We start from the raw sequence: 27454 nt of genomic DNA on the forward strand, positions 1-27454 counted from the left end.
GCAACATCAACACAGACAAAAAATTAAAAGATGGGAAACAAGGATATATACATTTAACATAACATTACAATCACCGCAGACAATATATTCAAGACCCTTTAATTTACATTTGATTTGCGGATTAGGATTGAGTGGTGCACAAAGAAGTGCTTCAGTCTAACCCTATTGAATCATCGAACCCTGTATCTCCGATTTGATGGAAACAATTTGTATTCACTATTCAGGACATGATTAAGGTCAGAGACGATGTTGTTAGCCAGCCTGTGTTCTAAATACTTTAAGAAGCTTTTACACCCTGAAATTCTTGTTAAATTTTAAGATGCAAAATATCAGCGCAATTCAAAAACAGTCCATGTATAATATCTTGGATGGGTGCACGGTGCTTCCAACAGCAATGCACGGACAGAGAGATCATATAATGCTATGAATATGAAGTATATCTGCCCTACTAGCCCAGTAGTCTTCCATGTATCTCCATCACATGACTCACCTCTGAGCTGACCATCAGCTCAGGGACACTGTGCACCATGGAGACGGTTGCTGTGGAGATGGGAGTTTGCTGGTTCCCATTCGTGCTCTGCAGCCTGAGGAGGAAAAATAGAGTGGGAGTCATGCATTTTGTGTATCTCTTAAGTCCTTGAACATGCTGTGACTCAGAAGAATAGAAGCTTTCACAAACAACTTAGCAGCGGTTAGCAGAGAAAATACTCCAGGTAGCAAGTGATATGGCTGATTGTTGTTAGTTCTAAGCTACTTCAGACTGACCTTTCTTTGGTCTATCAATGCATAAAACATGTTATCAAATAGCATGCAAAATCATTCCCTGCTGTTTAATATGTCAGTGGCATTCTCATCATGTATCCTCACAATGCAACTTTACACCTTTAACAACAGCCACACTTTTAACTCACAATAATGACACACTGGCAAATTGTTTCTTTAAATCAATAAAATCAGCAATAAATGCAGCTTGTCTCTGATTCTACCTGACAGCTTTACATTTTACATCTTTATCTAACTGGCACCAGAGAGAGCGCAGAGTGTGAACGCTTGATTTATGACCTGAGTTGTTCTTAGCTCTCTCTGTCTGATCTCTGGTGCCACCTCATGGCGTCAAATAATAATAAAGAATCCACCACAAATACTTTGGGTCAGATATATTTAGTCAGTTTTAAAAGCAAATGAATACCACAACTTTAAGAAGATCAATTATTAATCAGCTTTAAATTGTTTCTTCTCTGAATGATGTTGAAACGTGTCAGACTGACACTTTGAAATTGTAAGCATTAACTTTTGCATTCTTTTGGTAGGGATGTTTTGCAATCAGCTCAGTGCACTGTGTGAGCAGAACAAATCATATCATCCTAACAATGAACAGGAAAAAGGTGAAAAAAAGTGACTGCGTTTGCATTTCCTTACTGAGTCAGGTCCTGGCCACATTCAGCACATAAACCCTTCATTACTATTGGATGGCTGCATTCTTCTATTCTGACGATGACACCCCTGAAAAAAAAGAAAACAAATGTTAGTGTTAATAAATACCTAATTTTTGGTAAACCAGTAACATGGCATGCAAAACCTCATTATACATTAAAGGGATAGTTTGGGTGTTATATAATACAGTATAGTGTACACTTAAACAGATATTGTTTTTCTTTTTTAGGTGAGCCTTTTTTTTTAGGTGGCTAAAATACTTCTTTCTGCCGTCCCTGTCCACAACACTGTATCGCTTTGCTCCGGTGTTGGTACTCCTGTCTGTTTCTCGATGCTGGGGGCACGCCGACCGCCGTCTACTGTAATACACCTGCTATGGATAATAGGGTTGTCCCGAATACCATTTTTTGGACTTCGAAGCTTTAGAGAAAAATATTCAACGGTATTCGAAGCTTCGCAGAGCAGCGCGGCGCAGCAGGCTGACATGTTCTTCTGTCTGTCCGTCTCCATCTCCCCCGTTTCAGTGCCCAGGACCGACAACAAACAACGACATCCGTCTGAGAATAACTAATAATAATTAATGTTGGATATGAATAATGAATAATGTTGTGGGATTATTCCTTATTTCGTGGGCTATTTTTGGGATCTATACATTATTATTACATACTCATATATATTAGGGGTGTAAGAAAATATTTTTAAAAATCGAATATCGAGATATTATGTTTTGTGATACTGTATCGATTCTCAAAAACATTACTGATTTTTAATTAATACTTTACATGAAAAGACTAACTCAGTCAATACTTTATTTCATTCGCAAAGAGATGTGCCCTCTCAGTGTATGCGCCCTCTAGAAGTAGTGCTATGATGTTGGATGTTACAGGGACTGTGATACATGCAAAAGCAGATCCCGCTGTTCTGATTGCTTAAAAAAAGTAAACTTTTTTTCCTCATATATAAATATATATATATAAATTAAAAAGGAAGCATTCAAATACTGATTTGAAAGATGAATACCATGGTAATGGTCGAAGCTTCAAAGCATTCGGGTCAGGCCTAAGGATAAGTACCTCGTTCAACCCCACTTCAAAACACCAAAAACTGTCCCTTTAAGTTTATTAGATGTTACATGTTGTAGTACTTGTACCTCACATAAGCTGTGTGCCTCAAAGGTATAGGTTAGTGATTTGCTTGACTGAACCAAACAACTAACTAAACGTGTACGTATTTTAAAATAATGACTAGCTTGGCACACAGTTGCTTTGCTTTGTAATTAAGACACCACAGTTACCGTTGTTTTAAAGCATTACAAATAACTAACCATTTGTTATTCTGTGTAATTACTTTGTTGCTTCCCTTATGCAAATCTCCTCCTTCTGCTGCTGCAGACCAAAGTATCTCTGTTCCACCTGATTGTTAAAAAACAGTCACTTTTGATACTGTTTTGATATTATTTCACACGGAGGGCACTTGACTGTCACAAAAAGCAGCATGGCTGCATGAGTTTATAAGGAGCACTTGAAGGCAACACAACTTCTTCTCGCACAGTCGTTTTGTACCAGAGATATAAATGATTGATATCAGAGGAATGTTTAAAAAGATGTGCTAAGATGCTGCTGGAAAAATACATTTTATGTTTTATGTATTCAGTGGGACAACAGGAGCAGCAGTCCTGTACCTGTCAACCTACACTGCTTGTACACATTTCATGCACGCGGTTACGTCAAGGCAAACAAAACGACACCACGCTTCACGTGGTTGTGCCTTCAAAATAAAAGTGTTCTGACTGTAAATATGATTGCAAGTACATCGAGAATTGATTTCAAAATACTCCTGCTGGTTTACAAAGCACTAAACTGTTTAGGGCCAAAATACATTTCTGATCTTCTACTATGTTATGAACCACCCAGACCTCTCAGGTCATCTGGATCAGGTCTGCTTAGTGTCCCCAGAGTCACAACTAAACATGCAGAAGCAGCAGAGTTCAGTTTGTATGCACCAAATATCTGGAACAAGCTCCCAGAAACCTGCAGGACCGCTCCAACTCTGACTTCATTTAAAACAAAGCTTAAAACTTTCCTGTTTGCTGGTGCCTTTTATTAAACAAGATAATGATCTTATACAGCACTAGAGCTTTTACTCTTGTGTGTTATACTCTATTTTAGTTTCGATCCTAGTTTTTTATTTTTTATTTTCTAGCTTGTTTTTATTTTCTAATCTTTAATGTTTTTATAACTGTTTTAATTATGTCTTAATGTTCTTTTGCACTTTGTCGCAATGTTCTTGAATGTTTGTGTAAAGCACTTTGAATTGCCCTGTTGCTGGAATGTGCTATCCAAATAAAGCTGCCTTGCCTTGCCTTACACAGACACAGAAATAATACATAGGGACAAGGACAATAAAGTTGGACAAATAAAGGTAAGGAATAGACAGGACTGGTATGTACACAAGTAGTGACAAAATATGTGTATATAAATATTTTAAAATATATATATATAGAAAGCACCAATTATCAACAATAAAATATCAAGTGTTCTGGTAGTTGTAAACAATACAAATAAGTTTCAAGTAAGTTACAGTTAGCCTCTATCAGTAAAAAAAACCCACAATTCTCTAATCTTTAATGTTTCTAATGTTTTTAGATCTGTTTTAATTATGTCTTAATGTCCTTTTGCACTCTGTCGCAATGTTCTTGAATGTTTATGTAAAGCACTTTGAATTGCCCTGTTGCTGAAATGTGCTCCACAGATAAAGCTGCCTTGCCTTACATCAAACTGACCATTAAGAAAACATGTGGTGTTTGCGAAAATACTGCTTACACTTGGTTTTCATCCCCATTCTAATTGCAACCACAGAAAACGTTCAGAAACAAACTATGTAAAATAATACACTCTTATTCTGAAAGCTCACTCCAAACGTCTGCTTGTGTATGATGACTGACTTGACGCTGGTGGCACGAGCTGTGAGTGTTGCTACCAACATGCACGCGGTTACGTCAAGGCAAACTTAAAACGACACAGCGCCTCACGTGGTTGTGCCTTCAAAATAAAAGTGTTCTGCCTGTAAACACGATTGCAAGTACCTCAAACTGACAATTATAATGCATGTGGTGTTTGCTAAAACCCTGCTTACACTTGGTTTTCATTCCCATTCGAATTGCAACGACTGAAAACGTTCAGAAACAAACTATGTAAAATAATACACTATTATTTTGAAAGTTCAGTCCAAACGTCTGCTGTTGAGTGTTGAGCGCGGCTAGCAAACAAGCTAACGTTACTTAGCAGTTATAGCACTGTTAGCTCGTTAGCTAGCTAACGTCAGACCGCGGGAGGAAGTCAGTAACCGGCAGAGCGGAGACTAAACCACCGCTGACAGGCTGCCTGGAGCCGCTCCAGCTCACAACACAGCTCAGCACACATCAGCTAGCTGTAGCAGACAGACTGCCTGACTCACCCGGGAGGTATGACTTGTCCAGGTTGACAGCAGAGCTCCTTGATGACTCCGGCTCGGTCCGACTTCACCTTCTTCTCCGGTAGCCTGGGCACCTCTACAGCCCCCTTCACCTGAGGTGTGATGGGAGCACACAGAGCCAGCACGGAGTCCACGTTTACTAGAGACCCGGGTTTCACTTTCCACTCCAGGAGCCGGAGAGGGAGAGCCGCGGCGGGCCAGCGGATATCTGCCACCTGCACCGCGGGGCCCTCCGCCGCTGCTCCACCGCCTCCTCCACCTCCACCAGAATCTGCAGCAGGAGGATCCTCCATCTATCTCAACCTGCTCACTCTCCACAAAAACAATAAATCCCTTTTAGTTTTCAGCAACTGGTCCACTTAAAGCGTCTCGCGGTGCCCCGTGTATCATTAAAACCTGTTAAACCGTGAGCATCAGAGGAGAATTAAAACAAAATGTGCTGCGGATTTAAACCCAGTAGCTTCCAGTCAGCGTCGTTCGTCTCTTCCCGCCCGTAAACAGGAAAGCGCAACACTGCAGCGACACGGGGTCGCTACTGCATCCGGTACACCAGGCAGCCAGCGGTTTCAAAATAAAATACCTGAGGAAATACTATTTATTAATTTAATAGATAATAATAATAGGTATAATAAATAAAATATATTATGTACATACACACACACACACACGGTTAATCGCATGATTGTCCATAGTTAATTACGATTAATTGCAAAAAAATGATATGTTCAAAATAGATAGATAGATAGATAGATAGATATAGATATGTACATACTAACTTTATTGATCACGAGGGAAATTCAAGTTTCCAGCATCACAGTTCCATAGTGCAAAACATTTTAGTAAAAAGGCAGTAAAAAAGTTAGTAGTGCAAAGTACAAAGTACAAAAAAATATATACCAGATATAAAAATACAAGGAGATGAAGAAAAGTGTTAAAACTGAATATAGTGCAGGGTAACAGTTGTGATACACGACTATTAAAAAAAATGAATATAGTGCCGAAAAAAACTGTTAAAAATGAGTATAGTGCCGCGTAACTCCAGTAGTTTAGTCTATGAAAGTGCACTGTGTGCATTATTATCCATCCTCCTTTCTTAGGTTTTCTAGTTTCATATGATGCTGGTATCGTCACTCTAGCTACAACCTAAAAATTGTGTTAATGCGTTAAAGAAATTAGTGGCGTTAAAACGAATTTGCATTAACGCGTTAACATTGACATCCATTATATATACGATATATAATTGATTAATATAATTTTTTTTTAAATTATATAATTATGTAGGATACATATACAAACTGTTTTAAATCTATGAATTTATCTCATACCTGATCTCACGTGTTTATTTTTTTGTGTAAGTGTGCCAATGTTAAAACCTTTCTTTTGAAGGCCAATCCACGTTTCCGGTTTTGTCCTGGCTAAATGTGGCTACGTTTCCTCTTGTACACTGACAGCAACGTACATGTGATGGGCACATAATAAACTAACATTTGTAATACAGTATCACATAATAAACTTAAATCCCAACAAGATCCGATTATAATGACACAATCCACTCAAGCCTTTACTTGTTGTTTTCTTTGTTACAACTTTCCATAGATGTTGAGATGAGGACTGATGAGCAGCAGCCCACAGAGACCTTTATACCTGATGTAAGATGGTGTAACATAGAAATAATACTACACTACTGTCTCATGTGGCACTGTCAGCTAGGCTCTGCTGAACTGTGGCAAGTTTAGAAAATGTTTTTTCTCATGGTCAGGTTGTTGTGCCCTATTTGATAGGTGACTGTCAATAATTGACTTTAAATGTTGAAGTTGGCATATAAAGTTGGAGGAGGAGACATGATTCAAGTCAACCTAAATACATTGGACAAGGGCATGCCTCGAACCACTATAGTAATTTGACGTTTCATTTGGATACCGCCTCCCAGAGAGTGCACCATCAAGATAAGTCTCTGTCCAGTCCACATGTCCAAACACTGATAACAGACTGAAGCAAAAGTGCAAGGCTCAGGTGTCTTGCTCTTTCTCACATCATTGGTTGAATTATTAAGACAGGCCAATCAGAGCTCCTGTTACAGCTCTGTGGGTTTGACCTCCTTTAATTAATTAGTCTCACAAAATGTTATTAAGAGAGATTATTTGTTTGGCCTTCACTCTGAAATTTTGACATGCATCTGCTTAAAGTTTTTTTTTTTTTTTAAGTTTTTAGTTAAAGTTTTTCCTGTGCTCACCTTAAATCTGAGACAAAGACATGTACTTATGAGCATGATGTTGTGACATCACAACAACTCCGGAAGCCAATCATGATTTCAATGTGCAACTTATACAAGTGTGTTGGCCAGTGTACATACACTAAGTATTGACTTTTCAATGAAGTAGGAGAGTGTCTACCAGTTAAACTTTATAAATGAACAATATTTACATATTCATAGATTTGGGGTTTTTCAATGAGGGAGAGGTTTTTAAAATCTTTAACCAGGAAATTAAACTTTTTTGTGGAAACACTATATCATACACAAATTATTGCTCCAAGCCGAGTATTGTTTTTTATGTTTTATAATATGTCTAGAGGAGATATGTAAGTAAGTGATCGAAAAAGAGAAACCCTTAACATCGAAGCAGGAGTTAAATGTATTTTCAGAAGGAAACTGATGGAATCCATCTTTTTTTAATGAATAAATTAATCTCATCATAAAAAATTAACAATTTTAAAAATGTTATCGTTGTTAAACAGGTAATTACTACAATGTCCTCTATGGAGGACCACAAGAGTCACGTAAATAGTATTATAGCATTTCATTGATTAAAAACTAATTGTACAATAAAAAAAATCCATTAATAAATTTGTTTACAAATTGATTTATTAATCTATGAATAAATTGAATAAAATGAAAAAGTAATTCATTATTTGACATTTTAATGGACAATAAAATCAAGAATTATGAAAAGAATTTACAAATGAAATATGAATCCATCAATAAATAGTTCAAATTAAAAAGGGATTTACAAAAACACCATCAAATAATCAATAAGCACATAATTTAAGCATCAGTGAAATGCTAATGATTCAACTTGTGACTCCAATTATGTATTTACATATATTAATATTAATAATTTAATATATTAAACTGCATTTTCAAATACAAATATAAATAAGATGATTTATTCATGAATTCATTAATGTATTTTTAAATGTATATATATATTTTTTAAACAGAGTTTATTTTTTAATTTTGTTAATACAACTCTGACAATCCATTGCACAAACATGTTTGGACTGATAGATATCCCACCCACCCCCACCCATGACAATACCCAGAGGCACTAAAAAAAAACAAGTGTACAAAAATAAATAGATAAATAAATAAAGTAAAATAAAATAAAATAAAATAAAATAAAATAAAATAAAATAAAATAAAATAAAATAAATAAAATAAATAAAATAAAATAAAATAAAATAAAATAAAATAAAATAAAATAAAATAAAATAAAATAAATAATGATAATTTGTTAGAGGTTTAGGACAGTACACCCTATCATCTAGGGCACTGACATGCATAAAACAAGCACAGGAGTTAAGCGGAAGAGTTGAACACAAAGATAAATCAGGGGTCCTGCGAATGTTTCGTTTGAAATATTCCTGGTCAAATATATACACAGTTTTAAGGTGTTTTGTAAATCCCTTTTTAATGTTTTAACTATCTATTGATGGATTAATATTTAATTTGTAAATTCTTTTTATAATTTTTTGTATTGCCCAATAAAATGTAAAATAATGACATTGGCCCTCCATAGTCTTCGAGTCTCAAAATAAATTAATATAATAAACCCCCGCAAAAGTATTATGGTTAATGAAAAAGATCAAAGCGAAAGCGGAAGTAAGTAGTTGGGAGTGCACCATCTCGCTGTCTCGTTCTTCCTCTTCGGCTGAACCCGAGGAGGAGTTTACGTCACAGTGGTCGGATACACATTCTCCTCAGGAAGGGCACATTGGACATTAATTCATCACTGTGAGCAGAGCTATTCTATTATCCCAGCAAACATGACAGGGCAGACCACCCGAGGGGTAAATAAACCATATCTCTTCATCATTTCTCGCTCAGTTTGACAGTAGCTAGAGTTAGGTAGTTGGCCAACAACAGCCACGTTGACTGTAATTAGCTGGTCACGTTAGCAACACATAGTTACTAATGCACTGATGGGAAGCTGTTAAAGAGATCAAGTTGTGTTGTTGTGTAAAAGTCAAACAGGACATGTGTTTATTAGACATTCAAAGGAATATGCTAGTCATGATTGCTATGGTGTATTTAGCTATTTTCCATACTATTAGCAGCTGTAGGTTGAACAACCTGTGTGCCTTTAGGCTATATATATATAAAACTCCACAAGTATTTAACTTACTCTTACAATATTAGTCTGGATCAGATTAGACTAAGCCAGCTATTTCCCATCATTCACTGTGGTGATGATTGCAAACACTCCCTGTGTGTGTGTGTGTGTGTGAGAGAGAGAGAGAGAGTGTGTAAGAGTGTGTAAGAGTGTGTAAGAGTATGTAAGAGTGTGTAAGAGTGAGTGAGTGAGTGTGTGTGTGTGTGTGTGTGTGGGACAGAGAGAGAGTTGGTTTGATGTTTCAGTGCTCAGGTCCCTGACACCACTGCAATCTGTATATCAATTTGTCAGCACTAGAGACATTTTGTCCCTCGGCTGCAGACAGCAAACAAAAACAAACTAAGTACCCCGGCTGGTCATATTGGCCTTGATCTAGCAGACCCTCTTCTTCCTTCCCAGCACACACAAACAAACACTGCTGTTACTCAACACACTATCTGGGCCTGTCATGTGAATCAAGCTTGATATAATAATATCTGATCTTTAGTGACATTTGGCTCCTCAGGTCTACCCTAATCAGTGACAGTCCGGCTACAGGTCTGCTTGGATAGATGGTCTGACTCCGGAGGGACGAAGTTAACGTTGGATAGCACCATGGGGATAGCCTATTGGCCACGGGGACAGCCTGTTGGTCAGGGGATAGGACGCGCATGCAGAACGGGGCCCCAACTGGAAGGTTGCTATCAACTCAACCATTCACCAGACTACCATTAGCTAATGTTCAATTGAAGGAGCCAAGTTAAGAATAAATGTCACTGGCACGTTTAGTCACGTGAATTGTAGATTAATTAATTAGTCAATCCATAAAAAATAAATCTGCAGTTAGTTTGATAACCACTTAAAGGGACTATTTGTAACTTTCAGAAATGCTTGTTAACAGCGACACCTGTGGCTGTTAAGTCAACGAAAGTCAGCGTCGGGCTCGCGCTTGCTCGCTCTACATAGACATGAACGAGCATCGCTCAACACAGTGAGGCGACACACGTCAGCTAATACCACAATATCCCTCTATATTTCACCTGAGATCCCGATTATTTATCACGCTTACTCATTGATTTTTAGGGACTGAATCTTTTTATTCCACTTTTAACATAAAAAAAAAAAAAATGCTTTTACTTCCATGTTGTGCTACATTCCTGCTAATGTACAAATCTTTGCATCAAAATAAGACTTAAAGGTCACATATTATACTCCATTTAAACTAGTTATTATAGGTCTCAGTTACCTGTAATCTGCTACATGCATGACATCAAATATATATAATATATAAATATCATCTGTTTAAACAGTGTAATTACATAAAGCCTTTGTGAAAGAACATGTTATATTTAGATGATGGGAGTACATGAAGCCTGTTCTGCTGGTTCTTGCAGACTAACAGTAGGAGCTACTTTGCTCAAGTTCGGTTGAGGAGGAGAGACAGTGACGCGCTGTGGGCTGGGGTCAGCTACTGAAGGGTCTGCTCTGGTTCGACCAGGAAACCCTTATATGGCTAATTCTCTAACGACGTCAGAAGAAAAGAAAAGCTGCGCAGTGTTTTTCGACACCCATTTCCGGACAAACGGAGCAGGAGAAAAAGAGAGAGGATGGTCTTTTATGATACTATGGTGACTTGTAGACACACTGGGGACAGATATTGATGTTTAAAAGACATGGAAAAGTGCATTTTGCATAATAGGTGACCTTTAAAATACGGTTTTTCTTCACCTGAATTCAGTGCATTTTCCTTTTGACAGTCAAAACGAGTAATATATCAAGTAATAAACTTGATTTGATATGCAGCTGAGTTTTCTATGAGCGGAGCACACACATATTAAACATCAATATCGCAGTCGATCATGTTCATTTAATTGTGGGAGGCCAAAATCGTGATCACGTTTATATATATTCGATAAATTGCGCGGCCCTAGTTGCAGCCCATTGGCACTTTCACAAAATCTTTACGCAATGAGTATGTATAAATAAATAAATAAATAATTATAAATCTAATATAGATTATAAGTTAATAATCATCAGTAATGTGGATATAATTTAGAAGTGGGTAACGGCAAATAATAGAACAGCTAGAAAAAATGACATCACTTTACTGTAATGCAGCCTTTAAAACCAGGAAAAGACAACACTCATGCCATATATCCGAAATCTAAGACGATATCTAATGTCATATCACAATATCAATATAATATTGCCCAGCCCTAAATCAGAATATAAGCATGACTTGTGCATAAACATAGAAACTAACAGCTGACAATGTTGACTACTTAAATAAATAAGTACTACTTAAATAAATAAGGGAATTGTGTGATTAGAAAAAGAGCAAATTATTTCAATGAATAAAAGTCTGCAATCCAGACTATAATAAAAAGTATACTCAAGTTGCTGCTGATAAGCCCAGAGGGAAATTTGCAGCTTTTGTAAATGGGAACACAATGTTTTATTTCTGTCTACTCATTATGGCACAGTTGGCACGCTTTTCATGGACACAATGGTGTTGTAAAACGACTTTGTACTCTCAGTCTTTTTTCTCAGAGCCACGCTGATACTGTTTATCTGTTACACCAGTCATGCTTCTTCATCCAGTGTTAATTTACTATTAATATTTAGGATCCAATTGCTATGTGACGAGCCTAAACCAACACAGTGAGACCCAAAGAAGTCCAGAGTTCACTGTCCCAAACCTACTGTAGTAATTAATTAGACAGCTGTCAGATATGAAACAATCAAATCAAATAAAATAAAATCATAGGTCAAATAATTTGTGTGCCTTTCTTTTCTCTTTAGTTGAGGTTGTGTCTGCATCACATGGCTCTGCTCCGGAGATGCCCACATCCCGGCTCATCACTCCACACAACCAGATCCTTCAGCTCACTCAGGTACCGCGTAGCAGCCAGGCCGTCGTCACAGATTAATTTACATCCCTCCATGATGATTTTGTTGCCGTCTTGATGAATGGGATTGTTTCCTGCTTTGAAGGGAAGGGAAGCGCAGAGGGCTGTTGTGGAAGACACTGTTTGGCATCTCCGTCGGCGTTCCTTTGGCAGTGGGCGTCCAGTACGCTGTGTCCGAACCCAGAGACAGGAGGAAGATGAAGATCGTGATTGAAGGATTTGGTCGCCTCTTCAGGTCCGACATCAAATCAAATCAAATCAATTTATTTTTGTATAGCGTCAAATCACAACAGAAGTTATCTCAAGACGCTTTATATGTAGAGCAGGTCTATGACCGTACACCATAGTTTTGAGACCCAACAGGATCCACCAAGCGCACTGTGGCCAGGAAAAACTCCCCGATTACTGGGAAGAAACCTGGAGCAGAACCGGGCGCAGGGCGGGCGGCCATCTGCCGAGACCGGCTGGGGGGACAGATAGATAGAGTGAGAGAGAGAGAGAGAGATAGAGAGAGAGAGATATAGAAGCAGCCACAATAGCAGTCTAGCAGCTGTAATAACTAATACAAGTAGGGCTGATAACACAAAACCAATAGTGGTGGATGGAAAGAGTGATAATACAACTATCGGAAAGCCAGCACTGTCCAGCATCTCTCCTCAGTACGTCCATGTGTATTGGTGTGGGACGTCCCTGCGATCGATGCCCGTGCATTGGTTCCTGCAGCATCAGCATGCTTGCTGGGAGCTCTTGATGTCTTTGGCAGTGATTGAGAAGTGTTATTCTCCAGGCTGCCACATTGTCACTAGGTGTTGGAAATCCCTCGTTAGCATTGGTAGTCCCTCGTACAGACGTAGTTAATTAGGGATGGTAGCAGTTGGTGTCAAGCAGGCACCGACGCGGCAGCAGATGCAGCCACAATACCGGAGACCACCAAGATCCAGGTGAAACCCTGCTCCAAGTGTACCCATGCTCCAGGTATAACCTCGCTCCCTGGTGTGATCCCGCTCCAGGTATGACCTCACTCCAGGTGTGACCCCGCTCCACGGTTAGCTGCGAGACAAGGAGGCACAAGGACTCCCGGGAAGGAATGAAGTTAGTAACAACATGGACATGGGACATGAGTATATACAGAAGGAGAGGGGAGCTCAGTGTGTCATAGGAAGTTCCTTATGACAGTGTGTCATAGGAAGTCCCCCGGCAGTCTATGCCTATAGCAGCTTAAGTATAAGCGTTATCAAAGAGGAAAGTCTTTAGCCTACTCTTAAATGTAGAGACGGTGTCTGCCTCCCGGACTGAAACTGGGAGCTGGTTCCAGAGAAGAGGAGCTTGATAGCTGAAGGCTCTGGCTCCCATTCTACGTTTGGAGACTCTAGGAACCTCAAGTAACCCTGCATTCTGTGAGCGCAGTGCTCTAGTGGGGTAGTAGGGTACTATGAGCTCTTTAAGATATGATGGGGCCTGACCGTTTAGCGCTTTGTAGGTGAGGAGGACGATTTTAAAATCTATTCTGGATTTTACAGGCAGCCAGTGCAGAGAAGCTAATACAGGCGTAATATGATCTCTTTTTCTAGTTCTAGTCAGAACACGTGCTGCAGCATTCTGGATCAACTGGAGAGTCTTAAGAGACTTATTGGAGCAGCCTGATAATAGGGAATTGCAGTAATCGAGTCTAGAGGTAACAAATGCATGGACTAATTTTTCTGCATCATTTTGACACAGGATATGCCTGATCTTCGCAATGTTACGTAGATGAAAGAAGGCAGTCCGTGAGGTTTGTTTAATGTGAGAGTTAAAGGACATATCCTGGTCGAAGACAACTCCCAGATTCCTTACGGTGGTGCTGGAGGCCAGGGCAATGCCATCTAAAGTAACTATATCATTAGATAATTTGTTTCGGAGGTGCTCAGGGCCTAGTACAATAACTTCAGTTTTGTCTGAGTTTAACATCAGGAAATTGCAGGTCATCCAGGTTTTTATGTCCTTAAGGCATGCTTGAAGTTTAGTTAACTGGTTTGTTTCGTCTGGCTTGATTGATAGATATAATTGAGTATCATCTGCATAACAATGAAAGTTTATGGAGTGTTTTCTAATAACATTGCCTAAGGGGAGCATATATAAGGTAAATAGAATTGGTCCAAGTACAGAACCCTGTGGAACTCCGTGACTAACTTTGGCGTACATGGAGGACTCATCGTTGACATGTACAAACTGAGATCGATCTGATAAATAGGACTTAAACCAACTTAGTGCAGTTCCTTTAATGCCAATTAAATGTTCCAGTCTTTGTAATAGGATGTCATGGTCAATGGTGTCGAAAGCAGCACTGAGATCTAGCAAGACAAGTACAGAGACAAGTCCTTTGTCCGATGCCATTAGAAGGTCATTTGTAATTTTCACTAGTGCTGTCTCTGTGCTATGGTGCACTCTAAATCCTGACTGATAATCTTCGAATAAATGATTGTTCTGTAGAAAGTCACACAGCTGACTGGCAACTACTTTCTCGAGTATTTTGGAGGTAAAGGGAAGGTTAGATATAGGTCTATAGTTGGCTAGGACCTCTGGATCAAGAGTGGGTTTTTTAAGAAGAGGTTTAATTACAGCTACTTTAAAGGACTGTGGTACATAGCCTGTTAGTAGAGACACATTGATCATATCCAGTAAAGAGGTGCTAACTAGAGGTAAAACTTCTTTAAGCAGTCTAGTTGGGATGGGGTCTAGGAGACAGGTAGATGATTTAGATGAGGAGATCAGTGAGGTTAATTTGTGGAGATCGATAGGAGAAAAGCAGTCTAAATATATATCAGGTTGTACAGCTGTTTCTAAGGTTCCTAAGTTTGAGGATAAATTGGTACCAGTTGACGGTAGGAGGTGATTAATTTTGTCTCTAATAGTTATGATTTTATCATTAAAGAAACTCATGAAGTCACTACTACTGAGGGTTGTTGGAATACATGGCTCAATAGAGCTGTGACTTTCTGTCAGCCTGGCTACAGTGCTGAATAGAAACCTGGGGTTGTTCTTATTTTTCTCTATTAATGATGAGTAATGGGCTGCTCTGGCATCACAGAGAGCCTTCCTATATGTTTTAAGACTATCTTGCCAGACTAAATGAGATTCTTCCTGTTTGGTGGAACGCCATATCCTTTCCAGTTTCCTCGATGCTTGCTTTAATTTGCGTGTTTGAGGGTTATACCATGGAGCTGACTTCCTTTGTTTTACTAACTTCTTTTTTAGAGGGGCAACAGAATCAAGTGTGACTCGCAGTGAGTCTGTAGCACTATCTACAAGATGATCAATTTGGGTAGGGCTAAAATTAACATACGAGTCCTCTGTTATATTGAGACATGGTATTGAATTTAATGCTGATGGAATCGCTTCCTTAAATTTAGCTACAACACTATCGGATAGACATCTAGTGTACACACTTTTATCTGATGGTGTATAGTCTAGTAATAAGAATTCAAAAGTGATTAAATAATGGTCTGATAAAAGAGAGTTCTGTGGAAAAACAATTAAATGTTCAATTTCAACGCCATATGACATAACAAGGTCGAGGGTGTGGTTAAAGCGGTGAGTGGGCTTATGCACATTCTGCGAGAAACCAATTGAATCTAATAAAGAGATAAACGCAGTACTGAGGCTATCATTATCAACGTCCACGTGAATATTAAAATCACCTACTATAATGACTTTATCTGTTTTCAGGACTAAGCTTGATAGAAACTCTGAGAATTCAGATAGAAATTCAGAATATGGGCCTGGAGCGCGGTACACTATAACAAATAAAATTGGCTGTAGTGCTTTCCAGGTTGGGTGTGAAAGACTAAGAACAAGGCTTTCAAATGAGTTATAATTTAGTTTAGTTTTAGGGTTTATTAATAGGCTCGAGTCGAAGATGGCTGCAACTCCACCTCCTCGGTCGGTGTCTCGAGGAATGTGAGTATTAATATGACTCGGGGGAGTGGATTCGTTTAGGCTGACATATTCTTCCTGACACAGCCAGGTTTCAGTAAGACAAAATAAATCAATGTGATTATCTGATATTAAATCATTTACTAGTAGAGCTTTAGATGACAGAGATCTGATATTTAAGAGTCCACATTTAATTCTCCTGTTTTGTTGCTTTATTGCAGTGCTAGTGTTAGATTTTATTAGATTATGATGTTTAACTCCTCTTCTGACATGAAATCCTTAAACTAATCAAACAAATATACGAAGTGACACTGTTTAAAGTTGGCCATCATAAGCTAGGCTGTAGCAGCAAAAGTATGTGGATTGACCTGAGCAAGGGTGTGTTTTCATTTGTAAGAGGAGGAACATGTTTCTTCTTTCAAAAGTTACTCAGTCTCACTTTAAGGCTGTTAATTTTTTCCTTATTTTCACTGAAAAATAACTTAAAAAAAAAAAAAAAGTTACATATTGATTGACAGAGTTTATGTTCCCACATGCCAAAATGTTATTTTACTATCTGCAATTTTTTGATGTTGGGGTAAAGATATAGAAGAATATATTTCCAGTTGAAAACTGAGGCTAAAACTTAAGAGCTGAGCTCATTCATCGTGGAAATACAGAATTCTATTCCTATTTTTATAATCTGAATTTCACCGAGATGATCGAAGGTTTGAATACTTTTGATTTATACTATTCAAAATAAATAATTTTTTTTGCATGTAAAAAAAAAAAGAATAATACTGTTTAAATTAAAATGATTGACTTTATTTCACTTTAAGAATCAGAGTCTAGTATGCTCACAAATACTTTGAGGACTTTGACTTTGAACAGAAGTACAGACAACATAACAATCATGTAAAAAGTAGGTCATTGTTGTGAAATAAACCTTTGCGTCAGGATCTTGCATCACCCTGTCGGGGTTTTTTTTCGCAACATTGATCCGCTCGCTGTACATTATCCTGCTTATTACACGGCTACTTACTTAAAAAAAAAAAAAAAATTTGACACAAACATGGTCCTCTAGAGGCCAAGATCAGGAATGCGCCCATAGCAACGGTCTGTTATAGAGAAACAACAGACCGTTGAACGCTGTGTATGACCAATCAGAATTGAGTATTCAACAAAGCCGTGCAATAATAGATAATAATACACAGGGGGAATGAGAATAAAAGAGGTATAAAAGTAGAGAAAGAACAATCTTTTGAACGACAGACAGCGGCAATATGCAGGCCAATCTGTATACTGGGGCATAGCTGTCCTGTACGGAGGTAGATATATTTACAGCTATTAGAGCCCAGAGTCCCAGCAGATTATAAATTATTGCTGCTCTCTCGTGATTTATATGACCACAATTCACATGTTTGCCAAACAGACTGATAATATTGTGACACTCCTGTTCATGTCACGTTAAAAGTCAGATCCAAAACCGTTTGAACTCCTGATCTGTGTGTCCTCAGATCTCTCTCTGTGGGAATCTTAATCTCTGTGGATTACTGGTGGACCACCAATGTGGCTCTTCGTGGCCAAGATGAGGTAAGTTCTCAATTCAATTCATAGCAACGACAATAACGAGTCGTACTCCTAAAACCAGTGATCGTTGATCCACTCGTCACATTAATCATGCACATCAAAAAATTCAAAAGTCTTTCATTGCTTTCTACATCAGATACTAAAATGCTCGAGCATTATGAGTTGCACACATTATAGAACGTAAATAGACAAAAAATAACTTCAATGATTAACACAAATACTGATGAGTGTGGGATTGAAGTTGCATAACACGTCGACCCAATTCATGTAAAGTCAGGGACACTGTTTTCCCTCAGAGGTCAGTGGTTACACATTTACCTGCTTTAATATTGTGTGGACAATCATGTGTCACTGCCGTCCTCCCCTGCTAGAGCAGCCCATCCTACTTGGCCGAGATGTCAGCCTGCCACCAGAGGGCGGCAGAGTGCATGGTGGAGGGAGCGCTGAGCAACGGCGGAATATACATCAAACTCGGCCAAGGTCTGTGTTCCTTCAACCACCTGCTGCCGCCCGAGTACATCCGCACGCTGCAAATACTGGAAGACAAGGCCTTGAACAGGAGGTACAAAGAGGTGAGAGCCACGACACAAAACAAAACACACAGGGTTCAGCGAGAGAGAACGTCTTCAAATTTCTCCGTGTCTCCCCCAACAGGTGGATGCTCTCTTCCGAGAAGACTTCAACAAAACCCCAGAACAGCTTTTTAAAACGTTTGACTACGAACCCATAGCCGCCGCCAGCTTGGCCCAGGTTCACAAGGCCGAGCTGTTCGACGGGACTCCCGTCGCCGTCAAGGTGAGCGCCGATTCTGAGAACCATCTCGGAGTCAACATTTTATCTCCAGACTCGGTTACTTTCAGGTGCAAAAAATGTAAAAGGTCATATTGAACGGATTGCACTAAGTATACTATGTAGAATCAGACCGCTCTAATGCAGGTTTCAAGCCACGTTTTAAAGGAACAGTGTGTAACATTTCGGGGGATTTATTAGCAGAAATGGAATATAATATTCATAACTATGTTTAGAGCTGCAATGATTAATTGATTAGTTGTCAACTATTAAATTAATCGCCAGCTATTTTGATAATCCATTAATCGGTTCTCTAATTCCAGCTCCTTAAATTAATTTTCTTGGCTCCTCTTTGACAGTAAACTGAATGTTTTTGAGTTGTGGACAAAACAAGACATTTGAGGACGTCATCTTGAGCTTTGGGAAACACTGATCGACGTTTTCACCATTTTCTGACATTTCGTAGACCAAGCAACTAATCGATTAGTCGAGAAAATAATCGACAGATTACTCGACAGTGAAAATAATCATTAGCTGCCGCCCTAACTATGTTTTGATTAGTGTATAATCACCTGAAACTAAGAATCGTGTTTTTGCGAGTGGGTCCGCCATGTTGCACCATGTTTCTACTAGAAAGGACAAACCAAACTCTGGCTCTAGAAAGAGCCTTTTATGTTTTTACGTTACCTGAAGGCCACCGTTGTTCTATGACACTCTTGTGAAACTGCAGTAACGTGAGCCGCAGAGTGCAAAACCGTGTTAGCGCCAGCCGCTGTCTGACTCCCGTTGCTCCTGAAGTAGTGTTATTATGGTAATGACGACCTCTGAGCGAGGCGACTGGCGTTACCACGGTTTTGTACTCTGCGGCTTACGTTACCACGGTCTTGGAAAAGGAGGAGTGAGTGGAGGGGGACTCAGTTGTCTTCAACCACACCGCTAGATGCCGCCAAATCCTGCACACTGTACCTTTAAGTAACACCACGCGTATTAGCTTTACCAACAAACCTTGAAAATGTTTCCCTATTTCACTATCAGTCGGGGGAAAATATCTACTGCCACTTACATGAAAAAAAAAAAAAGTCTCCTATCTTGCTATTTTTGGTCTTTTTGTCCAAACTGTTCAGCATAATCTTTTTTGTTGCCCTACAGGTGCAGTACATTGACCTCAGGGATCGGTTTGATGGTGATATCAGAACATTGGAGATCCTGCTGGATGTTGTTAAATTCATGCACCCCAGCTTTGGGTTCCGATGGGTTCTTAAGGTCAGAAAACAGTTGTATTTCTTGGTTAATGGTTAACCTACCATACAGTATATGTCTGGGGGGTAAGATGTTTAGCCTTGTATTGATTTCATTCTACTTTCTGAAGGACCTGAAAGGTACGTTGGCTCAAGAGCTGGATTTTGTGAACGAGGGCAAGAATTCCGAGCGGTGCGCAGAGGAGCTGAAACACTTCAGTTTTGTTGTTGTACCCAAAGTGTTCTGGGAGCAAACCAGTAAGGTGAGGTTATTATCAGCGGTACAGAATATAACCGGACTCCCATCCTTTCCTCGGCTAAAGCTTTTTTTACGTTTTTCTCTCCGATTCAAAGAGAGTGTTGACGGCGGAGTTTTGCAACGGTTGCAAAATCAACAATGTGGAAGAAATTAGAAGACAAGGATTAAGTTTGAAAGATGTGAGTTGATGCACTCGACACAACGGATGACGTTCAGACAGAGTGGAGTATTATTACAGAAATAACTCATCAAGTATTTGTTTTTCAGACTGCAGATAAACTGATCCGAACGTTTGCTGAGCAGATATTCTACACTGGTTTCATCCATGCTGACCCTCATCCTGGAAACGGTGGGTTCATCAGTGTACGCGTGTGCTTCAGTATGAAAGAGAATATCATTACAGTAAGAATCCATTTGTACCAACCATGTCATACTAAACTTGCTCCAAACTTGCGGGTCCCTTGACCTCTGACCTCAAGATATGTGAATGAAAATGGGTTCTATGGGTACCCACGAGTCTCCCCTTTACAGACACGCCCACTTTATGATAATCACATGCAGTTTGGGACAAGTCATAGTCAAGTCAGCACACTGACAGCTGTTGTTGCCTGTTGGGCTGCAGTTTGCTATGTTATGATTTGAGCATATATTTTTTAATATGCTAAATGCAGTACCTGTGAGGGTTTCTGGACAACATTTGTCATTGTTTTGTGTTGCTAATTGATTTCTAATAATACATATATACATATATTTGCATAAAGCAGCATATTTGCCCACTCCCATGTTGATAAGAGTATTAAATACTTGACAAATCCCCCTTTAAGGTATATTTTAAACAGATAAAAAAATTTGCAATTAATTTGCGATTAATCTCAATGCATTATTTTAAGCAATTGACAGCCCTAGTAATACATTTACAAATGTCAATTAGATGATAATCTGCATGAGAAATAAAGAAAAGGGAAAACAAATTGGTTATAATAATCATCTGCTCATAGTGATCAATTTGACCCGGACAGAAGTGATCACTATAAAGAGGTTTCCACTGTGTTCAGCATCAGTGCATTTGTATTTTCTCTCAATCTTGTATTAACTACAACATCACCAGGTGTTCAAAGGTCATTTAGAAACAGTGTTGCTATTACACAGTTAATCCACCAGAGCACTGACAAGATGTTCAACTGTTTAAAAGCCTGCTCAGTATACTGTATATCTTTTTGTCCCAATAACCCGAAACAAACTGTTTATGTTATGTGTGTACCTCTAGAGAAAGATGTAACGCCACTATCCACATGTGCAAAAGCCTTTCCTTAAAAAATACGTTTTCAAAAGAGGAAACTGATTTTGAAAGTCTGAGTTCATCAGACGATATTACTGATGGATTGTTTGTGTTTGCAGTTCTAGTGAGACGAGGTCCTGACAACAAGGCCCAGTTGGTACTTTTGGATCACGGCTTGTACGAATACCTCAGTCAACGGTAAGATTCGTCTGCTTGGTTAAATATAACCTCTGAGGATATTCAGCCATCGGCTCTAACCGTGACCTTTCACCTCAGTGACAGAGTGGCCCTTTGTAAACTGTGGAGGTCCATAGTCCTGAGAAATGAAGCAGCGATGGAGAAGTACTCCAACGCACTTGGTGTCAAAGGTGAGGCCCTTATTTTTTTTATTTAGTACACCAATAAACTCTGTGTATTACCTGAGGTGCACGATACATTTGTTTGGGTGTTAAAATCCAATATCAAGAATCTAATTGTCCCCTAACATAACGATGATTTATCAGGAGTTTACAAACTAGATTCTGTTTATTTTTTAAAGGTACAGTGTGTAGGTTTTGGCAGCATCTAGCGGTGTGGTTTCAGATTGCAACCAACTGAGTACCCCTCCGCTCACTCCTCCTTTCCAAGACTGCGGTAACGTGAGCCGCAGAGTGCAAAACCGTGGTAACATCGTTCACCTCGCTCAGAGGTCGTCCTTACCATAATAACACTACTTAAGGAGCAACGGCAAGCCTCTTTCACACAGCCTGTTCACAGCGGGAATGTTGCGCTGTTATTCCGCTTCGCTGTTCTGTATGAAAGGTACGGAGGCGTAATGGAGGGGGGCAGAGTTCTTCCGCTGCTGAGCCGGCAGAAGAGGTAATCACAGACCCGAGCATAAACGGTACAACTGGCACGGCGGGACTACTCACCGTTGGAGAAATGATCTAATAAACAGTCTCTGGTCATTCAGTTAAGAAGCAAATACCATTTATTAAGCAAATGCATTTGGGTTCATACAGCAGACAAGTCAGTGTACAAAGACCAAGAGCTACCTCACTACATCATTCTTTATAATCTTGGTTTAGCCTTCCCCCCCTTGTAGCCCACACCTTCCACCCTGCTTCTGAGTGAAAGCATTGTCTATTGTTAAAAAGAGTTACTTGTGATTAGCTAGTTTTAGCAGAGTGCAGAGGCGAGGATGATAAGTAATGTATCTAAACTAGTACAGTCTGTGCTTTCCCAGGGTATTCAGATTTATCTGAGTACACAACTTCTACACAAGGGACATGGTATTTTCTCTCACAACACACACAAACACTAGACGCTGACACTGTTGTGTTACACGTCACGCCTCTTTTGCTCCCGATGCCGGCGTGCTCTAACATCACACGCTGGGGTTGTTTGGTTCAGGGTGAAAAAGCAAAACATGCATAACGGCGGATCTCCTTTACGGCAGTATTGCAGAATCTCCGTGTGAAAATGGGCTGAAGTCAGACGGCGGCTGGCGGTATCACGGTTTTGCACTCTCTGGCTCACGTTAACACAGTTTCACAAGCGTGTCGGAGAACTACGGTGGCTTTCGGGTAACGTAGAAATGCGAAAAGCTCTCTCTAGTGTTTGGTTTGTCCGTTCTGGGCTACTGTAGAAACATGGTGGAGCAACATGCCCAGACTCCGTGAAGAGGACCCGCTCCCCATGTAGATATAAAGGGCTCGTTCTAAGCTAATGAAAACACGATTCTTGGTTTCATGTGATTATACACTAAAGAAAACATAGTTATGAATATCATATTCCATTTCTGCTAATAGATCCCCCCGAAATGTTACACACTGTTCCTTTAATTCCTTTATTTCTTCTCTAACTCGCTGTGTAGAGTACTTCCTCTTCTGCGAGATGCTGCTGCAGCGACCCATCAACATGCGGGAGCTGGGCCTGTCCAACATCCTGAGCAGAGAGGAGACGACCTACATGCGCGAAATGGCCTGCGACCGCTTCGACAGCATCATGAAGGTGCTAAAGTCGATGCCTCGGCCCATGCTGCTCGTGTTCCGCAACATCAACACGGTCCGGAACATCAACATCACCCTGGGAGCGCCGGTGGACCGCTACTTCGCCATGGCCAAGAGGTTAGTGCAGCCGCCGGTCACACTGCGGTCACTGATTGGTGAGTGAGTCACTACATTGGTCACTACTGAGGTCACGATTATTTAACACGGTTACTCATTGACTTTGTAAACATCATGCATTTAGAAAGAAAATTGTGTAAACCTACATTTTAAAGTTAAATGCATCAATCTGGTGCACTTTGAGAGCTAAATTAAGAGGACAGATCTATGAAGAACTTGTAAACAATTTGGCACAATAGTCATTTTATGTTGATTATCTTGTTTTCATATCCTTGGAATCCAAAATCGTTATAGAAATTTGATTAATTGCACAGCCCTATGTAATATAATGTATATTCTAATAATATATAACTCCAGGGATTTAATTTAATTACTACCAGTGATTCATGATTACTTGTCTACATGTTGGCATTTTAAACTTTCAGAACTTTGTGACCTTTGTGTTTTCAAAGAAAAATGATTCACTCATTAAAGCTACAACACACTCCTGACCCTTTCCATTAAAACAGGCACTCTGACATCTGACCTATACTGAGTAAATGTTAGCAGTGTACTGAACTCAAGGCACCAGAATTTCTGATACACTATGTTTAAATGTGACCACTTGTAGGCCAACAAAATAGTAAATAAATAAATTTGTATTCTCCAGTGCGGAGAAGGCTTTGAGTCAGAATCTAGACTTCCATTTAGGGAAATAAAACTTTCCCAACACTGGGGTGCAATGGGGGAACTCACAACCTCAGCATTTCTAAAACTCTGGCTAGAGCCCCGCAGAAAAACACTGGAAGCTGATTGGTTTTCCAGTTATGTCAATCAAATATTTCTCAAATTAAAAGAGTCAATAATAGTTTACTGAATTCTGTATCTGTTTTTTGACCACAAAACGACAGCTTGTTTTTCCACAATATTTTAAAAACCCCACCAAATGTTGACAAATGCAGCCCAAATTTCATCTCCCAGCCCAGCGTAATCAAAAAAATAGCCCAATCTGGGAACACTGATTGGCTGAGAGTGGTTTGAATTGTCTCGGTTCTTTTGCAGTTTCTCAGAAGTAGCACCACTGCAGTGGTTGTTCTACAGTCCATTACAAATTACTGGAAAATGTATATCAAGAACCTTTTGCGTTATTCGACCTCAGCTGGACGAAGATTTCCAGAGCAAAGACTGGAAAGCCAATCAGCTTTCAGTGTTCTCCGCACTGGAGAAATACTGACAACTTCATTTATTTACTATTTTGTTGGCCTACAAGGTCAAATTTAAACATACTGTGTCAGAAATTGTGGTGACTTGAGTTCAGTACATTGCTAACATTTACTCAGTATAGGTCAGACGTCAGAGTTCCTGTTTAAATGGAAAGAGTCAGTAGTGTATAATTGACACTGACATGGGAATTAGTGTATTTGGTTGTCTGACTGCATTCTTTGTGTGTTGTGATAGCTTATATATCTAACATTTTATCTCTGGTTATTGGATGTAGATATGAAGCTTTGCATGCTTATGTGCTTTTTATTGTGCATGTAATGGTTTTACAGTTATGATGATTTGGACTGTTTTTATTGAATTGGGCAGGTTTCAAATTGTGATTGGGCGGGAAACTGTCAATCTGATCTGGCAACACTGCAGCCCTTTGTTAAAGTGGCAGTAGGCAGTATATTTTTGGCATCATTGGGCAAAACAATCTACAATTACCTTTCAGCATATTGTAATTCAAGTGTTCTGAGAGATAACTCGACTTCTGCACCTCATCGTGGCTCTGTAATGGAGGCACTTTCAAAACATTTTAGCAACAGAGGAATGTGTGGCAAGCATTTTAGAGGAATATTTCAAGTATTCACCCAGTGTTACCTTGAATTTGTGAAGAAAAACTGTTTTTCTCTCATGCCTACTCGGTGAACGAAGAATAAAAAAACGGAGGAAAGTCTTGATGAATTGAAATAAATAGCATAACTAAATTAAAAACATCCGTTTACAAACTCTCACACAACCCGTACAGTATAATCCAAGTTAAGTTTATCCAGTCGTGTGCTCAATATCTCACAAACACCTGCATCTTCGCTAAAACACTTCCCGTACGAGTCTGGAGGTGTTTTAAATAGTAAGAATTTAGCAAAAATGCAGCTGTTTGGGAAGTACTGATCATACGACTGGATGAATGAGACTTTGATTATAGTCGTATATGCTCAGTTCTTCCCAAACACACGTATTTTCGCTAAATTCTTACTATTTAAAAGCACTTCGGACTCGTACGGATGAGTAGCGTGCCTGCGCATGCGTGAGATTGTTTGCGGAAGTGTTTTTTTTTATTTATTTATTTATTGAAGATAATTAATTTACAAACATTAAGGCATCGGAATCTAAACTCAATAACACTTCTTAACATACAAGGCACAATTGGACAGGAAAGATAACTTAAAGTATACAAAATAATATAACAAAAATAAAAGAGGGTAGAAAATAATTAAAGAAAATAAATAAATACATAAGACCGCACTCTTCCATAGTAGCTCTAAGGGTCATCATCACATATGTTCAGTTCTTCATAAGCTCTAAGGAGAGACTTTGCATGTTTTCATTTCATTAGATGATTGTCCACAAGGTCCCTTTTGTTGCGGAAGTGTTTTAAATAGGAAGGTTTTTGTGAAAATGGGTGTATTTGGGAAGTACTTAGCATACGACTGGATAAACTAGACTTGGATTATACTGCACGAGTTGTGTGAGTTTGTAAATCCTTTAAAATCGTAGCTTCATATAGATATATCTTGTGTTTTAGTGCGGTGCGAGGCTGGGGGAAGATCCAGGCAGAGAAGACCGGGATGCTGCCCAGGCTCGGGGTCTTCCGCTGGGTGAGGACGACGTGGGAGGGCTTCAAGTTTGAACTGGCTCTAAGGTAAAGACTCATTTAGTGTGTGTGTGTCAATAATGAGAAATTCTGTTTTGTGATTGGGGCAACCAACCAACCGACCATGAATGACTTCTTCACAGGTGGGAGATGGCAGCGATGAGTCTTACGCGTTCGTTCCTGAGCGTGCTGACGTACTTTGGTCTCATATCTCTGGACGCAGACCTGTACGAGCACCTGAGGTAGTGTCTCACTACGAAGGAACAGAGAATCAGGACCTACTCCAAGCACAAGTTCATACAACCCAACAATCATGGAGCCTTTCACTTCTGTGGCAGCTCTAAAAGCTGCTGGTAATGGTGCTGCTCCGGTGTGTGCTCGTTTTTTTTACACCAAATCAGCCTAGACTCTGGTGTCAGACAGGACTTCTTTAGAATGGGTGAGAATGTACTGAACTGCAGGACTGTAACACACCAAACCCACTTCAGTTTAGACCCCCTAGAGTTTTAGAAGGTTTTTAATTAAATTATTATCCTATATATTTTTGGGGTATTTACCCATTTCAATTTTTTTTAGTGTAATTGTTGTACAGCCAATTGTTTTGAAATTCTAATTTTAGATATTTTAAGGTGCAGTTAATTTTTTTAAGAAACTGGTGACATCTATTCTGTAGCAGCTGCAGCATCAAGGCAAAACACTGAGTCAAATTGAGTGGAATAATGTAATAACTGTACACAAGTTACACACGATAATGTTAAGCCGCATCCCCACTGGAGTGAGAATTTGTTTAAAATAATGAGTTACATTTTAAATCTCGTCAAAGGGGTTTCAAGTGTAATAAACTGCAGCTTTAATGAGAGCAATTATAGATTGATGATTATGATTAAATGTTAATCAGTCTGTGATACAGGAATTGATATTTGTGTTGGAATAACCCTTTCTGATCAGTGTTACTTGGATGAAAGAGACAGGGTTGGTGTTTTGATTCCTCCTGAGTTCAACAATGAGTCCAAGAATAGTCCAGTGTCACCTAACCAAATGTTTTTTAAATTATTTTAACAATGTTAATAAAATGTTCTACCTCCTTCTTTAAGGCACCCCTGTCTTTATCACTTAAAGGACCAGTATGTAACAGTATATATAAAACTATGTTTTATTTAGTGTATAATCAACCTGAAAATATAAATCACTGTGTTTTTGTTACCTTAGAATGAGCCGTTTATATCTACATAGGGAACGGGTCCTCTCCACGGAGTACGCCATGTTTCTACAGT

The 27454-nt window shown here is 39.2% G+C and overlaps 2 protein-coding genes and 1 long non-coding RNA gene across 5 annotated transcripts in view; 1 reads left to right on the forward strand and 2 right to left on the reverse strand.

The window, feature by feature from the left end:
* Positions 1-5675, reverse strand: part of ctdp1 (CTD (carboxy-terminal domain, RNA polymerase II, polypeptide A) phosphatase, subunit 1) — an 88108-nt gene extending 82433 nt beyond the window's left edge. The window contains exons 1-3 of one of the 2 annotated variants that reach the window (XM_074614523.1): positions 4891-5675; positions 1420-1503; positions 491-584 (exon numbers count right to left, since the gene is read on the reverse strand). In XM_074614523.1, the coding sequence (XP_074470624.1) occupies positions 491-584; positions 1420-1503; positions 4891-5201 (489 nt within the window). In that variant the 5' untranslated portion in view covers positions 5202-5675. The remainder of the gene's footprint in view (positions 1-490; positions 585-1419; positions 1504-4890) is intronic. The other variant, XM_074614525.1, reaches the window with a different exon arrangement.
* A 2680-nt stretch (positions 5676-8355) lies between these two features.
* Positions 8356-27273, forward strand: adck5 (aarF domain containing kinase 5). 2 transcript variants are annotated; one of them, XM_074613926.1, is made up of 15 exons: positions 8356-8976; positions 12081-12172; positions 12273-12422; positions 17596-17671; positions 18040-18240; positions 18323-18463; positions 19607-19720; positions 19827-19958; positions 20050-20133; positions 20222-20303; positions 21353-21431; positions 21510-21601; positions 23089-23341; positions 26112-26228; positions 26324-27273. In XM_074613926.1, the coding sequence occupies exons 1-15, from the start codon at positions 8953-8955 to the stop codon at positions 26424-26426; spliced, it is 1740 nt and encodes a 579-aa protein (XP_074470027.1). In that variant the 5' UTR covers positions 8356-8952; the 3' UTR covers positions 26427-27273. The 2 variants fall into 2 exon arrangements, with proteins under 2 accessions (XP_074470027.1, XP_074470028.1); XM_074613927.1 differs by having other exon boundaries at positions 18045-18240.
* Positions 12220-22606, reverse strand: LOC141754684 (uncharacterized). The gene is made up of 3 exons (XR_012590701.1): positions 22145-22606; positions 17987-18218; positions 12220-12355 (listed from the first exon to the last, which is right to left on the reverse strand). It is a non-coding gene; the product is annotated as an uncharacterized LOC141754684 (long non-coding RNA).
* Positions 27274-27454: the final 181 nt, after the last annotated feature.

The sequence above is a fragment of the Sebastes fasciatus genome, chromosome 17 (assembly GCF_043250625.1).
Source record: "Sebastes fasciatus isolate fSebFas1 chromosome 17, fSebFas1.pri, whole genome shotgun sequence".
Classification (NCBI taxonomy): Eukaryota; Metazoa; Chordata; class Actinopteri; order Perciformes; family Sebastidae; genus Sebastes; species Sebastes fasciatus.